The sequence below is a fragment of the Pristiophorus japonicus genome, chromosome 26 (assembly GCF_044704955.1).
Source record: "Pristiophorus japonicus isolate sPriJap1 chromosome 26, sPriJap1.hap1, whole genome shotgun sequence".
NCBI lineage: Eukaryota > Metazoa > Chordata > Chondrichthyes > Pristiophoridae > Pristiophorus > Pristiophorus japonicus.
Window position 1 is genome coordinate 19703548 of NC_092002.1, and position 15740 is coordinate 19719287.

General features: G+C 46.9%; 1 protein-coding gene across 6 annotated transcripts in view; it reads left to right on the top strand.

The window, feature by feature from the left end:
- Positions 1 to 221: 221 nt before the first annotated feature.
- LOC139239233 (elongation factor 1-gamma-like) overlaps positions 222 to 15740 on the top strand; it is a 49634-nt gene continuing 34115 nt past the window's right edge. The window contains exons 1-3 of one of the 6 annotated variants that reach the window (XR_011588622.1): positions 222 to 483; positions 2174 to 2332; positions 4622 to 4685. Coding sequence is in view for 5 of the 6 variants with exons in the window: in XM_070867919.1 (XP_070724020.1) it covers positions 409 to 483; positions 2174 to 2332; positions 4622 to 4685 (298 nt within the window). In the remaining variant the exon portion in view is untranslated. Of the gene's footprint in view, positions 484 to 667; positions 755 to 811; positions 1220 to 2173; positions 2333 to 4621; positions 4686 to 15740 lie in introns of those variants that run through there. The other 5 variants (XM_070867919.1, XM_070867920.1, XM_070867921.1 and 2 more) reach the window with 5 other exon arrangements.

Genomic DNA, 15740 nt, shown 5'->3' on the forward strand with positions numbered 1-15740 from the left:
CAGTAACACTACCACAGACATTTATCTCAATGCTGTTTGTAGGATCTGGCTGTGTGGACACTTCCAACATGACAACAATGATGATACTTCCACAGTACTTAATTAGCTCTATAAAGTGCTGTATAAATGCAAATTGTTTCTTTTCTTTCATTAGCCCAAGCAAATTAGAGCTTGTGATGCAGGGCCATTCCACTGTGTCTCCCTTGTTGTTATCTGAGGCACTGTTGCTTTAAATCAGAATCATGTTAAATGGAGGTATTTAAGCTGTGGAGCTAGTAGCTGCAGCAAATGATGAGCTGGAGTAAAACCCTGCCCCCAGGCTATTCTCACAGTCACCAGGACTCCCAGGTCTGAGGCCGGGCCTAGTTTAGTCTGCTTCCAGTCGCCTTGTGGGAGTGTGGCCGCGCCATGGCGGGAACGGTGAGCTGCCGCACAATCTGGTTGCAATCTCCGCCATCCGGGCGGGCGGCTTGCCGGCAACCGGTTCGTCTTGTTCACCGCGGCCCCCGCCGCCGTTTGCTGCGGTTATTTGTGTACTTTGACGCGTCTTTCTATCTGTATTTTCCCTCTCCCGCGAAGTTCGGCCTTTCGGGTGGGTTGGTGGTTGCCATGGTTTCTGGGGCTTGGATCCTGCTGATGGTCTGAGTTTGTAGTTGGCTGGAGTTATATGCGCAAAGTTACTAATATTTAAAGTTATGCTGCTCGGGACTGGATTTGTTACAGTGGCATCACCAGTGTGATTTGCTTGTTTTAAGTATAGTTAGACTAGCTAAATTAGAGGCTAATTTACAACACATTGTATTTATATAGCACCTTTTTTTAATGTAGTAAAATGTGCTTCACAGGAGCATTCTAAGACAACACAAATAAATTTGACACCAAACTGCAAGAAATTAGCACAGGTTGAGATAGGTTTTAAGGAGTGTCTTAAAGGTGGCAGGAGAGGTTTAGGTGGGGTGTTCAAGCTTGGTGCCTAGGCAGCTGAAGGCATGGCCACCAATAGTTGAGCAATTTTATAATCTGATGCTCAAGAGGGCAGAATTAGAGGAGTGCAGCCATCTCGGATGGGTGGTGGTGATTGGCTGGGGCCATGGGAGGGATTTGAAAACCAGGATGAGAATTTTGAAAGAGATGTTGCTTAACCAGAAGCCAATGTAGGTCAGGGGGCGAGGGGCCATGGGGCAGTACCAGCCCATACTGTGATACGTGTGTGCAGTAGGTCAGTGCAGTGGAGCTGTTCTCCAGTTGTCTTGGGTAATCCTTGCCACTGGCCTAAGACCTAGCTCCATCAAGCCTGTGTGCTGGCTGGTGTGTAATGGCCTCCCCACATTTATTATATTTAAATCCTTGCACAGGCATCTCCCACCTTTCAGGATGTAGTTCTGATCCTTCATTGAAATGCCTGTGAGCTTGCCCTTTTTTGGTGTGGAAGCAAGTCATCCTTGTTTTGAGGGACTGTTTGATGATGGGCTGAATGGCCTTTGCCTATCTTGTCTTGTGTCTTTAGGGGTGTGTTTCTCTCTCTTTTTCCACCCCCCCCCCCCCCCTTCCCTTCCCTTCTCACCCCCTTTCCTGGCTGGTTTAGTGTTTGCACCTCCAGGCCCATGGGGTGGGGGTGAGGTGGCAATAGGTTTGCTGCCCCCAGGTGAAAAATCATTGGGGGCATTAAACAAAATTGTATGTTTTAATTTTCTTTGAGCACACTTATTAGTTGCTATTGGAGCTGGGGAACATTGGCTGTTTGACTCTCATCATCTGTTTGAGTAACAGTCTGTTCACCTTTTTATACTTGTGTGCTGCATGAGAGTGGATGTGATTGCTGGATTTTTAGTGTCCCCTTCCCCTTTTATAGGGGGCACTTGTAAAATATATGGTTTTAATGCCCCCCCAAAAAAAAATCACACAAAAAACCCCCCAAAAAAACATTTATTAGAAAAAGGGGCAGTTAAGTGTCTGGAGTGTCCCTCACATTGGGGGGCACTTTATCTAATGTTTATTTTGTTCCCCCCCCCCCCCCCCCCCCCCCAAGAGTTGAGGGTGGATGTGTCTGGTGATTTAATGGTGGGGTGGTTGGTGATGGAACCATGTGATGTAACCTCCAGGGATATGTCCAGCCAGACTTGGTGATCCTCGCGGCCTAACTTTCTCTGTGTAATGGCTTTTTGTCTTTCAGACCCTGTATACGCCCCCCGGTTTCTGGAGGTCCTACCCAGTTCTGATCGCTGCTGAATACAGCGACGTGATGCTCCGAGTTGTGTCCGAGGGTCCAGAGTTCTGCCCAGAGACTGGTTGTGCAACACCATACTTCCTGAGCAGATTCCCCCAGGGAAAGGTCAGCAGGCTATTGACTGCTTTGTGTGCTGAATGTCTCCAGGAAGCTGTGCAGTAAATACGATGTGTCCAGGAGTCCCGATCACTGACGAACCTCCTGTGCAGACATCAATTCAATTAGTTTAAACCTGTGTCCATTGAATGGTGAAGGTAGCTTTTGTAATGCTGATTTCACATGTACATACTGCCTCCTAGGGGCCGAGTGGAAATAAAAGAACTACTTGCATTTGTATAGTGCCTTTCATTACCACTGGATGTCCCAAAAGTGCTTTAGTCATTGAGGTGCTTTTTTTGTTAAAGTGTAGTCACTAGAAGGGTGACACTTGGTAAATTTAAGTGATTTGGATGGATAAATACTAAATGGTGCTAACATTGCGTCTTCAACCTGGGCTTTTCCCATCCTGCTCTTTGTCCTTTTTCCCAACAATAGGATGCAAGACTGGGCAAAAATGAGTCTTGGCTGAGATTGGAGATAGCTGTTGGTGGACTGTAGGCCCTGGACAGTGTCTGGTGGCCTGTGTGTTGGTCAGAACACTAGTGCTGTGTCGTCTGGTTGTGGGAGTGCTGCAGTGTGGTGGTCAAAGGCTCAGGAGGGGGGGGAATTGGATATTGGGTGGTTCAATAGCAAGATCACAGCTGTTTATGCTCGTGTGTGAATTGTCAATAGGGTGAAAAATCACAAAAAACAAAGTTTTAAAAAAAAAACCAAAAAAAGGTCAGTTGAAAAATGTTTGGAGTGTCCCCCAGATTGGAGGGCACTTGACTTAACTCTTTTATTGTTATCCAACCAAAAGAGTTGTAGAGCTGGGTCCCCCTCCCCTTTTATAGGGGGCACTTGTAAAATATATGGTTTTAATGCCCCCCCCAAAAAAAAACACAAAAAAAAACATTTATTAGAAAAAGGGGCAGTTAAGTGTCTGGAGTGTCCCCCAGATCGGGGGGCACTTGATCTAATGTTTGTTTTGTTCCCCCCCAAAAGCGTTGTCAATAGGGTGAGGCTACCTGGCACTTGTGGGGCCCTGGTGGTAGCCAATTGGAAGGGTTATTGCAGTACTTGATTTAACTGTGCTAACTTGATGGGACAGGGGCACTGATTCTATTGCTAATAGAGACTGAGTAGCGGAGCTGGTTACAGGTGACGTGGTTTTGCTAATGTTTAGATGTACCAGTGCCTCTCTGCTTGTGTGGCTGCTGAGGTGTACAGTAGGAGGTAAGCCCAGAGGGGTTTGGGCATATTCCCAGTCACTGCATTTGCCCAGGTTGTAGTGTGGTTGTGCTACATTGATACTCCAGGATGCTCTCGCAGTGACTGGCTGGGGGTCTCAATTTATTGAGTGACAGTCTGTGTCTGTTACAAACTCTCTTGATTGACTGCCACATTTACCCCAGTTATACTGTCTCGGGGAAACTACATGTGCAGTTCAGTTGTGTGGGACAGGGCAGGCAGTGCCCAAACAAGCCATCGATACATGTGTTTGTGCTGCTCAGGGGGACGATTAATCACCCAGCCACTGACCGACTGATGGACCTAACGTCCAATGCTTGTGGGCATTGTGGCTGAGCCAGCGAAGCTCCCTTGGGACGTGCTCTGCCTGTCAATGTTGTGCGACTGCCTCCCCCACAGCAACAACCTGTATTTATATAGCACCTTTTTAAGTGAAAAGTCCCAAGGTGCTTTGCAGGAGTATTGATATAAATTTGACACTGAGGCAGGTGACCAAAAGCTTGGTCAGAGGTAGGTTTTAAGAAGTCTTGAAGGAGGAAAGAGGTAGAAGTTTAGGGAGGGAGTTCCAGAGCTTGGGTGCAGGTGTGGCCTAGGCAACAGAAGGCACGACTACCAATGGTTGAGTGATTTTATAATCGGGGATGCTCAAGAAGGCAGAATTGGTTGTGGGGTTGGAGGAGATTAGAGATGGGGAGGGGGGTGAGGGCCATGCAGGGATTTGAGAATTTTGAAATCGAGGCGTTGCTTAACCAGGAGCCAATGTAGGTCAGCGAACACAGGGGTGATGGGTGAGCGGGACTTGGTGCGAGTTAGGACACGGGGCAGCCGAGTTTCAGATCACTCTAGTTTATGTCGAGTAGAATGTGGAAGGCCAGCCTAGAGTGCGCTGGAATAGTCAAGTCTGGAGGTAACAAAGGCATGGATGAGGGCTTCAGCAGCAGATGAGCTGAGGCAGGGATGGAGACGGGCGATGTCACGGAGGTGGAAATAGGTGATCTTGGTAGTTCCCCTGACAACAGGCAGCTCTACAGTATGAAAGTGTAAACCTGTCTGTTTCCCCTGTAGGTGCCAGTGTTGGTGGCAGATAGCGGCTTCTGTGTGCAGGAAAGTAATGCGGCTGCTTATTATGGTGAGTAAGTCTCTTTGTCTCTGTCTTTCCCCCTCCCTGCCACTGCTCCATTTTACCTCGCGTCGACAGCACAGAAATGCAACTGACCATTCAGCCGGTGTTTATGTTTCTCACCAACCTCCTCACACCCCTCCATCAAACCCCATCAACATATCCTATTCCTTTCTCCCTCATCTGTTTATCCAGCTTCCCTCTTAAATGCATCTCTGCTATTTGCCTCCACTACTCCCTGTTGCACCACTCTCTGGGTAAAGCAGTTTGTACTAAACTCCCAATTGGATTTATACCTTTTTATTTATTGTACCTAGATTTGGACTCTAAATAAAATATACAACAGTATCAGGCCATTTGGCCCAGCTAGTCTGTCAGAGTTTATATTCCACCCGAGGCTCCCCTCATTCCATCTGCCTTGTCTCAGCTGTTCAGTGTATCTTTCTACTCTCCTTTTTCTTGCATGTACTCCTAATTTACTTTTGAAAACATCTAAGCTATTTGCCTCAATCACTTCCTGTGGTAGCGAGTTCCACATTCCAACATTGAGCAAAGAAATTTCACCTCCTCTCCCTATTGGGTTATGTCTTTAATACTCATGAATGACTCCACAAGGTCTAGTATTGTACTTGAGCTGATGTGACCTTAGTCCCATTTATTGTAACTCCAGAGTGAGGCACAAGCATGCTGGGCAGCCTTTTATACTGGACCCTGCACACCTAGGCAGGTGACCCTCGGGTCTCCCACCGCAGTGCCCTCTGGTGGCACACCTTATGTGACTATATAGAGTTAGTTATACATGGTCTACATACATGACATGGTTTGAGTAATTATCTGATTGTTGGCTCCTTGTTTTGCATTCTCCCAAGTGGAAACATTCTCTCCACATCCACTCTGTCCAACATCGTCATAATTATCAGGTCACCTCTAAGAAAAATCCCCAACCTGTTCCATCTCTCCCGATAGCTGTCATCTCTCAGTTCTGGTACCATCCTTCTAAATCCTTTTTTTTTCAACTTTCCCCAGTGCTTCTAATCCTTTTTATAGTGTGGAGACCAGAACTGTGCACCATGCTGTGTGGCCTGACCTGGGTCCTATACATGTTCAACATAACCACTGCTTTTGAATTCTATATACTTGAAATAAATCTGAGCTTTGTCAGCATTTTTAATAGCCTTGCTGACCTGTGATGCTGCTTAAAATGTGTTCACCTGTATCCCTAGGTCCCTTTGCTCTCACCCCATTCAGATATTTTCTAGTGTCGGTGGTGATTCTATTATTGCTAAAGTGTATCGTCTCATTTATCAATGGTAAAATTCTTCTGCCATTTAACTGCCCAGTCTACTACTTTTTTGAATGTCTTGTATTATGTTGTGTTTGACAGAGACCACACCTGGAGTATTGTCTAGTTTTGGTCTCATTACCCAAGGAAGGATATACTTGCTGTTGAGGGAGTGCAACAAAGGTTCACCAGACTGATTCCTGGGATGTAGGGATTGTCCTGAGGAGAGATTGCGTAAACTTGGCTGCTATTCTCTAGACTTTAGAAGAATGAGGGCTGATTTCATTGAAACATACAACATTCTTGTAGGGAGGATGTTTCCCCTCAGGAGTCTAGAACCAGGGGGCACAGTCTCAGAATAAGGGGTCTGAGATGAGGAGAAACTTCACTCAGGGTGGTGAATCTTTGGAATTCTCTTCCCCAGAAGGCTGTGGAGGTTCAGTCTTTGAATATATTCAAGACCGAGATCAATAGATTTTTGGATATTGAGGGATATGTGGATAGTGCAGGAAAGTGGAGTTGAGGCAGAAGATCTGCCATGATCTTCTTGAATGGTGGAGCAGGCTCGAGGGGCCGAATGGCTGACTCCTGCTCCTATTATTATGTTTGTGTTCCTCAGTTTTGGCTACCCCCCCCCCCCCCCCGCCCCAGTTTGGAATTGTCTGCAAATTTAGATTGTTCCTGGGTCTGTGATTACTGTTACTTTCTACCTCCTTCCAATTGAATAACAATCCTTTACCCCTACGCTCTGCTTTTTTATTTTTAGTCAATTTGTGATCCATCCAGCTAATTACCCCCGACTCCACATGCCCAAACCTTTGTCATGAGCCCACTGTGACCTTTTTATCAAAGGCCTTTTGAAAATCCAACTATATGACCTCTACTGCATTACCCTTGTCTACTCTTTCTGTTATATCATGTTTAAGACATGAATTAACCTTTTTGAAATCAATGGTGACTTTTCTGTCTCTAGATGCTCTTTATCACACCTTTTTTAGTATAGATTCCAGTGTTATTCCTGACTAGGACATGAATTTATAGACCAAAGTGCTTTACAGCCAATGAAGTACTTTTTGGAGTGTAGTCACTTGTAATGTGGGAAACGTGGCAGCCATTTTGCACACAGCAAGCTCTCTCAAACAGCAATGTGATAATGACCAGATCTGTGTTCGTGATGTTGATTTGAGGGTTAAATGTTGGCCAGGACACCAGGGGGAAAACTCTCATGCCCTTTGAAATAGTGCCACGGGATCTTTTACGTCCACCTGAAAGCAGATGGGGTAAGACGACACATCTGACAGCTCAGCACACTCTCTGTACTGCACTGGAGTGTCAGCCTAGATTATGCCTCCGGAGTGGGACTTGACTCTCTCTCAATTCTGACTGAGATGAGCATGTGATCCACTGAGCTATGGCTGACCAGTGTGAAGGTGTCAAGTTAAGACACTAACATTTTTGAACGTGGGCCTTTTTCAGAACAAAAGGAGGAGACTGGTGCATTGGCCAGAGATGGTTTTGTGAAAATTGATGCTTGTAGGAAATGTGTTTATCACTGCCACACTCCCAGGACCAGAACAATGTGCTTTGCAACTTATTAATTATTTCTGAAATCCAGTCACTGTTCTGTAGGCCAATGTGTGCACAAATAGCAATAAGATGAATGACCAGATAATCTGTTCCTGTTAAAAATGTTGACCAAGGTGTGAATCGGTCATGGGTGTGGAACAAATACATGTGTGTGTGTGTGTGTGTGTGTGTGTGGTCGGTGGCCATAGAGCTCCAGACCCCCACCACCCTCAGTGAAAAATGTTCTTGCATTCCCCTCCAATCCTGCTACCAATAACTTCAAATCTATGCCCCCCTGGTTATTGATGACTCTGCTAAGGGAAATGGGTCCATCCTATCCACTTATCTAGGCCCCTCATAATTTTATACACTTAAATCTCCACTCTGCCTCAGTTCCAAAGAGAACAACCCCAGCCTATCCAATCTTTCCTCATAACTAGGGTTTGTTTCTAATAATTTGTTGGGGACCCTTTTCCTGCAGTCTAGTTTGTACAAAGTTCTTGGCACCTCCTAGGAACTGAGGTGTTGAGTACAGGAAATAAAGACTTGCATTTATATAGCTTCTTTCGCAACCACCGGATGTCTCAACCGCTTTATAGTACTTTTGGCATGTAGTCACAGTTATAATGTGAGGCAACGCAGCAGCCAACTTGCGCACAGTAAGCTCCAGTAAACAGCAATGTGATCACCAAATAATTTTTTATGTTGATTGAGACAAATATTGGCCAGGACACCAGGGATAACTCCCCTGCTCTTCAAAATAGCACTGGGATCTTTACATCCAACTGAGAGCAGACGGGGCTTCGGTTTAACGTCTAATCTGAAAGACGGCACCTCTGACAGTGCAGCGCTCCCTCCAATGACCGCCTGGATTTTTGTGCTCCAGTCTCTGGAGTGGGACTTGAACCCACAACCTTCTGACTCGGGTGAGATGGCCAAAACACTGAGCCACAGCTGACACTGGATCAGGAGGCCTGATCTGTTTTATACTTCAGGTCAGACATTTAAATGTTGGGGTGAGAAGGGAGGGAAGAGAATGAATGGGAGCAGTCACTGCTGAACTGCAGCTTCTCCAGAACCTGTTTCAATTGACAATGGGCAGTGGGGCAGCTTATCCAACAAGGGGCAGCATTGGCTCAGTTGTATAGTGCCTGGATGCTTCGACATCCTAATGCTGATTAAACCCTTCATTACCAAGCAGGGGTGGCCTGCACTGGTCGAAATGAAACTGATCAGCCTCCAGGATGAGTAGGGGGTCTCTCTGGGCAGCTGCACCAAATGGCCTTGACTATCTTGTGAACTGGTGCATGTTAGTCCAGTTCTTGCAGTTGGTCCTGACATTCTACCGTGTTTTAATGTTGGATAAAATCTTTCTTAGCGCTTCTCTTGAACTAGAAACCAGCCTGACTTCTGATTTTAATAAGGAGGCTTGCGGAGTTTGAGTGCACGGCTAATACGGTGACTGGGAGTTGCAACGTCTGACAGCAGCTACTGAATCGGCCCTAGTGACCTCCTGGGAAGGTGCTTTCTGACTGGCGGAGCGGCAGGTTCTGCTGGATGGCTCAGTAAATGCCATTTACTGCATGTTGCATAAACCAAGATCAGTCATGGAATCGGAGGCATTTACAGCTCGGAAGGAGGCCATTTCAGCCCATCCTAGTGTCCGTGCTGGCCGACCAAAAGCTATCCAGCCTAATCCCACTTCCCAGCTCTAGGTCCGTAGCCCTGCAGGTTACGGCACTTCAAGTGTACATCCAAGCACTGTTTGAATGTGATGAGGGTTTCTGCCTCTACCACCCTTTCAGGCAGTGAGTTCCAGACCCCCACCACCCTCTGGGTGAATACATTTCCCTCTAAACCTCTCCCCATTTACTTTAAATCTATGCCCCCTGGTTGTTGACCCCTCTGCTAAGGGAAACCGGTCTGTCCTATCCACTCTATATCTAGGCCCCTCAATTTTATACACTTCAATTAAATCTCCCCTCAGTCTCCTCTGTTCCAAGGAGAACCAGACACACTTGAAAGCCCAGCTAACATGAGGGAGACATGGGACACAGAAATCCTGTTACTGCTCTCCGAACCCTGGCTAACGTCCAGCCCAGGCTGCCCGTTCTCCAAACTCTGCCCACTGTTTCCCCCAAATTTGAACCAATACATGGCACCCTCCTGGGTGTGATCAGTTAACTTGCCTATTAAAGCCAACAGATTTGAGTGAGAATTCCAGTCCTGGAATCGTGATTACAGTCGAGTTGCTGAGTCCAATGGAGGGAGTTGACTATTTACGCACAAGGGAAACTTGCTGCCTGTGAAGGAGCTCCTGGCTGGTGATCTGTTCACTTATTTATGAAGTTGATGGCAGTAGTGAGGATCTGAAGAATGCTGTTTGGGTGGAAGTGAGCTGTGAGGAGGACCTAGCCGGCAAAGTCAGTGGGCAACAAGATGGCAGATGCAGTATAATGTTCGCTTTGGTAGGGAAAATAGGAAAACAGATTATTTTTTAAATGGTGCAAAACTGTTAAATATTGGTGTTCAGTAAGATTTAGGTATCCTTGTGCAAGAAATGCAGCTGCAGTTAGAAGGTCAAATGGCATGTTGGCCTTTATTGGAAAGGGGTTGGAGTACAAGAGTAAGGAAGCCTTGCTACAATTGTATATGTTTGGTATGGAAGAACTCCAAGACTGAGTACTGTGAGCTAAAACTGATGTGACCTTAGTGTCTCTTTTTTTTTTAAATACAACTTCAGAGTGCCTAAGCAGCAGCAGACAACCTTTTATACTCCTTGCACAAGGTGTGCAGGTGACCTTGGGGCCTCCAACAGTTGCACCCTCTGGAGCCAAGTCTTACAGTTACAATGTTTATATACATAACAGTACAGGGCCTTGGTGTGACCACACCTGGAGTACTGTGCACAGTTTTGATCCTATCTAAAGAAGGATTTACTGGTCTTGGGAGCGGTGCAACAAAGGTTCACTAGATTGATTCCTGGAATGAGCTGGAGTAAATTGGGCCTATGTTCTCTGGTGTTTAGAAGAATGTGATCTCATTGAAACTTAAAACATTCTTGGGGGTAGATGCTGAGGTTATTTCCCCCTGGCTGGAGAGTCTAGAACCAGGGGTCAGTCTCAGGATAAGGGGTCACCCATTTAAGATGGAGATGAGGGGGAATTTTTTCCACTGAGGGTGAATCTTTGGAAAACTCTGCCCCAAAGAACTATGGGTGCTGAGTCATTGAGTATATTCAAGGGTGAGAGATTTTTGAACTCTAGGGTAATCGTGGGATATGGGGATCAGGCAGGAAAGTGGAGTTGAAGTTGATCAGCCATGATATTGAATGGCTGAGTAGATTCAAGGGGCTGTGCTCCTAATTCTTACAATGAAGACTTGATGTGGAGGGTTCCCTGAGGGCAAAAAGACACAAGTTGCATTTATATAGTGCCTTTCAAGATCTCCCAAAGCACTTCATAGCCAATGAAGTACTTTTGAAGTGCAGTCACTGATTAAGGAAACCTGGCAACCAATTTGTGCAGATTAGTGACCAGGTAATCTATGTTGGCTGAGGGATAATTATTGGCCTGGCTACCAAGGAGACTTCCCCTGCTCCAGGGTCTTGGAGGCCTTGGTTTTAAGGTCTTGTCTGAAAAACGGCTCCACTGATGGTGCCGCGCACTCTCAGCACTGTGCTCCAGTATCTGGGGAGGGGCTTGAAACCACAACCTTCTGGCTCCGAGGCGAGCGCTGAGCCATGGCTGACACTCTGGTGCCACTGAGCAATGCAGGCCAGGTTCAGTCGTGTGTGTGTGTGTTCCAAGGCATTCGACAGATGCCACCACGACCAATTTATTTTATCTGTTTACGGGATTGTGCTGTGTGAAAATGGGTTGCCTCGGTCACCTGTGTAACTGAGGATACTCTTGTATTTACAAAAGAAACAATGCCTTGGTTATAAAGCACTTTGGAATATCCAGAGGAGACACCAGGTACTCCTCCCTTTTAACCCTTGCTTGCCTGGCTCTCAATCGCTGAGTTGCTGTGGGTCTGTAGTACTGCATCAAACGAGTAGGTTGTTCCAGAGTCTTGTGTTGGGTAGGCATGTGTGCGTGCGGGACTTTCCACAATCTTTGGATGGCTCCAGTATTTTGCAGCCAATGAAGTGTAGTCAATTCACTTAATGTGGCAGCCAATTTGTGCACAGCAAGCTCCCACACCAGATTGTCTGTTTTTGGGATTAATTGAGATAAATATTGACTAGAACACTAAGGATACCACCCACCACCTTCAAAAATCATGCCAATGGGATCTTTTACATCCACTTGAGGGATGATGGGCGGCTCTGGTTAACGACTTATCCCAAAGACGGCACCTCCAACAGTGCAGCACTGCCCTGAATTATGTCTCTGGTGTGGGACTTGAAACTACAGCCTTCTCACTTGGAGGTGAGGAGTGCTACTCACCAAGCTATGGCTGGCTACTTTAGAAGCCCCAGCTTCATTTTCATTGAAGGTGACTACCAAATGCCAAAATAGGGGCCCAATTTGATTCAATAACCTGTTTGTTTCGAGCTTATTTTTCACCTCTGCCCCAAGCATCCATACATTGCTGGCTCTTCCTTATTTACAGACCTAGAGCTGGTAATTGGGATTAGACTGGATAACTTTTTGTTGGCCGGCTCAGATACAAGTACTGCAAGGAATCTAATGCTGCCAGGGTGATCTGGACTAGTGTCGATTGCCTGGATGGGTCGGAGAGGAATTGTCCCAGATTTGTTTTCCCCAATTGGCCTGGGTTTTTAATCTGGTTTTTGCCTCTCCCAGGAGATCACATGGCTCCAGTTGGGGTGGAGTGTAGAATGTTTCGGTGCAAGGGGTGTCGCAGTTGTGTGAGGCGGACTGGTTGGGCTGGATGCTCTTTCCCTGTCCGCCATTGTTCATAGGTTTGTATGTAACCTTCAGGGCTGCTGACCGAGGGCTGTGGGTTCTGTCAGCCGGCGTGGACACGATGGGGCCAAAATGGCGTACTGTCTGTGCCCCCCCCCCCCTTTCTCCAGATGTAGGGTGAGGTGCCACATGTACACCGTCTCCCAACTAGCACCCCTCAGCTGCTGTGTTCCCTCTGCTGTTGGACTGCGTGTCCGATATCCAGCCTTGGATGAGCTGCAATTTCATCCAGTTAAGAAATGAGGAAGATAAAAGCTGTTATATATGCAGACTAGATATACTCTTGTGTATTTGCTGTATTGTTGCATAAGGTGGAGACTTAGTACATCAATAAGGTTTACACTGTACTATGCTGACACCACGAGAGGGTGCAACTGGTGAAGACCAGAGTTTCCTGCCCCTGTGGTAGAGGGCACTGTGGTGGGAGACCTGAGGGTCACCTGCATAGGTGTGCAGGGCCCAGTATAAAAGGCTGCCCACCATGCTTGTGCCTCACTCTAGTTACTAATACAGGACCAAGGTCACTACAGTTTGAGTACAACACATTGTCTCTGAGTCATAAGTGCATTAGACATAACCAAAGCCATTGTCAATAGAAATTCTACCTTTCGTATTGATTCCACTGGGCCACTCTCTGGTATAGAATCACAGAAATTTAAAGCATGGAAGGAGGCCATTTCAGCCCATTGTGTTTGTGCCGGCTGACAGAGCTATCCAGCCTAACCCCACTTTCCAGCTCTAGGTCTGTAGCCCTGTAGCTTACGTCACTTCAGGTGCACATCCAAGTACTTTTTAAATGTGGTGAGGGTTTCTGCCTCTACCACCCTTTCGGGCAGTGAGTTCCAGACCCCCACCACCCTCTGGGTGAAAACATTTCCCCTCAAATCCCCTCCAAACCTCCTACCAATTACTTTAAATCTATGCCCCCTGGTTGTTGGCACCTCCTTTCTAAAAGAAATAGGTCCTTCCTATCCACTCTATCTAGGTCCCTCATAATTTTATGCACCTTGATGAGGTCTCCCCTCTGCCTCCTCTGTTCCAAAGAAAACTGTTGTCTTTAATACTCATGAATGACTCCACGAGGTCTAGTATTGTACTTGAGCTGTTGTGACCTTAGTCCCATTTATTGTAACTCTAGAGTGAGGCACAAGCATGCTGGGCAGCCTTTTATACTGGGCCCTGCACACCTATGCTGGTGACCTGCAGTGCCCTCTGGTGGCACACCTTGACTATATACAATTAGTATACATGGTCTACATGCATGACAAACAACCCCAGCCTATCCAATCTGTTCTCGTAGCTAAAATTCTCCAGTCCAGGCAACATCCTCGTAAATATCCTCTGTACCCTCTCTGATACAATCACATCTTTCCTGTAAAGTGGTGACCTGTACCGCAATCTCTGTATCCTATTCAGCCCCGAGCTTGGCTTCTGACCGCACATCCTTGGAATCACAGACTGCCTACGTAATATTGGCTGTCTCCATCCCTGCTCCTGTCCCATCTGGTGCTGAAACCTGCAGCTGTTTTTGTTGCCTCTAGTCTGTACCGATGCTCTCCTGGTAGTCTCCCATTCATAAACTTCACCTTGTCCAAACCTCTGTCCATATCCGAACACCCACAAAGTTTCTTCCCCCCCCCCCCCCCCCCCCCCCTCCCCACATTCTTAGTGACCTACATTGGCTGCTGGCCCTCAACCTTTCAAATTCTCCTCCTGTTTAAATCCCTTTATCCCAATGAGTGTCCCTGATTTATAATCGCTCAACCATCGGTGGCCGTGCCTTCTGTTGCCTAGGCCCAAGCTCGAACTCTGCCTAAACCTCTCTGCCTCTACACCTCCTTTCCTCCTTGAAATCTACCTCTTTGACCAAGCTTTTGGTCACCTGTGCTAATTTCTACTTGTGTGGCTCAGTGCCAATTCTCATAATATTCCTGTGAAGCGCCTTGGGACGTTACAGGTGCTATATAAATTGTTTATGGCCTCTCGTTTGTTTGACTCTGGACTCTTTCCTCATAAGTGTGACCGTAGTCTTTTATTGCAGGTCTCCAGAGGCTTCCTTAAGTACCAGTGTTCTAAAGAGATTGTGGGATCCCTTGGGATTCTGGGGATGAGCCCTCTGGTGGCTACACAAGGTATATACAGGCTTGCATCTATAACAATTCCCCTGCCCTGCTGACTCCCTTTTGCCTGTCACTGGTGACTATGCTTTCACTGTCTGGGCCCTATACTCTGCAATTGCATCTCCAAACCTTTCCACCCCTCTACCTCCCTCCACCTTTCTCTCTCCATCCATTTTTTCCCTTTGGCCTCTGGATCTTTTACTATTCTACATTTTGAAGGTGCTGGCACCAGTTGCTCACATTCCCCAGCTCTCGGTCAGAACACGTGCCTGCTTCAGGGGGCAAGGGTGAAGGACATAAGACCAGGCTGGTTTAATGTGCGCTCCTGTGAACTGGATTTAACTCATGAGAATTGTTGCTGCCATTGTGAGGGTTGGCTCTTGTATTTTTTTTTGAGTGCACTCTGATTGGAGTCCTTGCCTTACTCCGGTGATGGAGGGAGGGAGGGAGGGAGGAGAGCCACCCAGCGCAGCTCCATCGGTTGTCTTGTTACGTGATTGGTGCCAGGGTGGAGCTGCAGACTGCCCGTCTTTGCAGAGGAAGCTTTCTGCATGATTAGGATGTCCTGTTTATAATGCAAGTGCATTTGTTGCTGAGCACTCCTGATCTGCTGGGCGGAGGGTGTCCCAGTGAATGGATCGCACCTCTCGGAAGGTGAAAATGTGCCAACTTTCTCGGCGAATCTCATTTCTTTAAAGGGAGGATCCAACATGGAGTTTGGGGGGGAAAATGTTCTGTTCTACTTTTTAATCAGTGGATTTGGGTCTGCCCTGTGAAATGGGTGGGCCTTGTGTGCCTCATTAAACTCGTGACATTCCCTCTGGTCTGGATTATTCCCCCCCCCCTCCACCACATGATGTCACAGTAGCTGTTGGCCGCTTCCCTCCCCTTCCCCCTTCCCCTCTGAGGATTGCATCTTGTCACTCCGTTTAAAAAGAAAGACTTGCATTTATATAGCTCCTTTCACAACCAGCGGGCATCTCAAAAGCACTTTACAGCCAAGGAAGTACTTTTGGAGTGAGTGTAGTCGCTGTTATGTGGGGAAATGTCAGCCAATTTGTGCACAGCAAGCTCCCACAAGCAGCAATGTGATAATGACCGGACAATCTGTTTTTTTAAATTGTTGATTGGCCCCAGGACACCAGGGAGAACGCCGCTGCTC